Genomic DNA, 701 nt, shown 5'->3' with positions numbered 1-701 from the left:
CCCAACCTTGGTTAAAGGCTGTCTGTTCTGGGCCAGTAAGTCCTGCTGGGCACTGACAGAAGAGCGGCCTCGCGGTGGATGGGGTTGGAGGCCAGCTCACCCTCTTGCACCTGAAGAGCCACTGGCTGTTAGACATGCAGAGTCTTGGGTCCATCCCGGATCTGTGGAAGCAGAGCCTCCATCTGCCCAGGACCCCTGGGTGATCACTGGCGCCCCCAGTTAGAGCCGCACAGGCTTAGGCCTCCCGGTGGGTCGCCTGGCCTGAGGAGCTGCCGCGCTCACCCTGCCCTCCCGGCTGCCCCCGACAGAGGGTCCCCGGGGTGCCGTGCTGACCCTGCCCCCGTCTGGAGAGCTGCCGGGCAGCAGCAGCAGCGAGCATGGCTCCGTCTCCCCGGACTCCGACGCCCAGCCCGACCCATTCTTCGAGAAGTCCCGGCTGCCGGTGCAGCGGCTCAGCCACCTGCTCAGGTACTGCCGCCCCGCAGCCCTTGGGCACAGAGTGCGTCTGGTGTAAACCAGAGTCTTCCTGTCTGTATGATCAGTAGGGTGGCTGGGCGGCCACTGACATTGCGAGCGAGGTGGGCGATGTGGTCGCTCACTGTCCCTTCCCCTCTTCCTCCTCTCCCCCCTCCCCCGTTTCCTCCTCCTCCCCATCCCTCCTTATCCTCACCCCGTTACCCCTCCTCCCCCCTTCCTTCTTC

At 65.6% G+C, this 701-nt stretch overlaps 1 protein-coding gene across 1 annotated transcript in view; it reads left to right on the top strand.

Annotated features, from left to right (window-relative positions):
- Window positions 1-468, top strand: part of LOC104983392 (mitogen-activated protein kinase kinase kinase 15-like) — a gene marked incomplete at both ends in the record, with an annotated part of 15,091 nt that extends 14,623 nt beyond the window's left edge. The window contains one exon of the mRNA XM_010832848.1: window positions 311-468. Within this exon, the coding sequence (XP_010831150.1) occupies window positions 311-468 (158 nt within the window). The remainder of the gene's footprint in view (window positions 1-310) is intronic.
- Between the last annotated feature and the right edge of the window lie 233 nt (window positions 469-701).

This window comes from Bison bison, unplaced genomic scaffold (assembly GCF_000754665.1).
Source record: "Bison bison bison isolate TAMUID 2011002044 unplaced genomic scaffold, Bison_UMD1.0 scf7180017862366, whole genome shotgun sequence".
Classification (NCBI taxonomy): Eukaryota; Metazoa; Chordata; class Mammalia; order Artiodactyla; family Bovidae; genus Bison; species Bison bison.
This window is presented reverse-complemented; position numbering and strand designations above follow the sequence as displayed.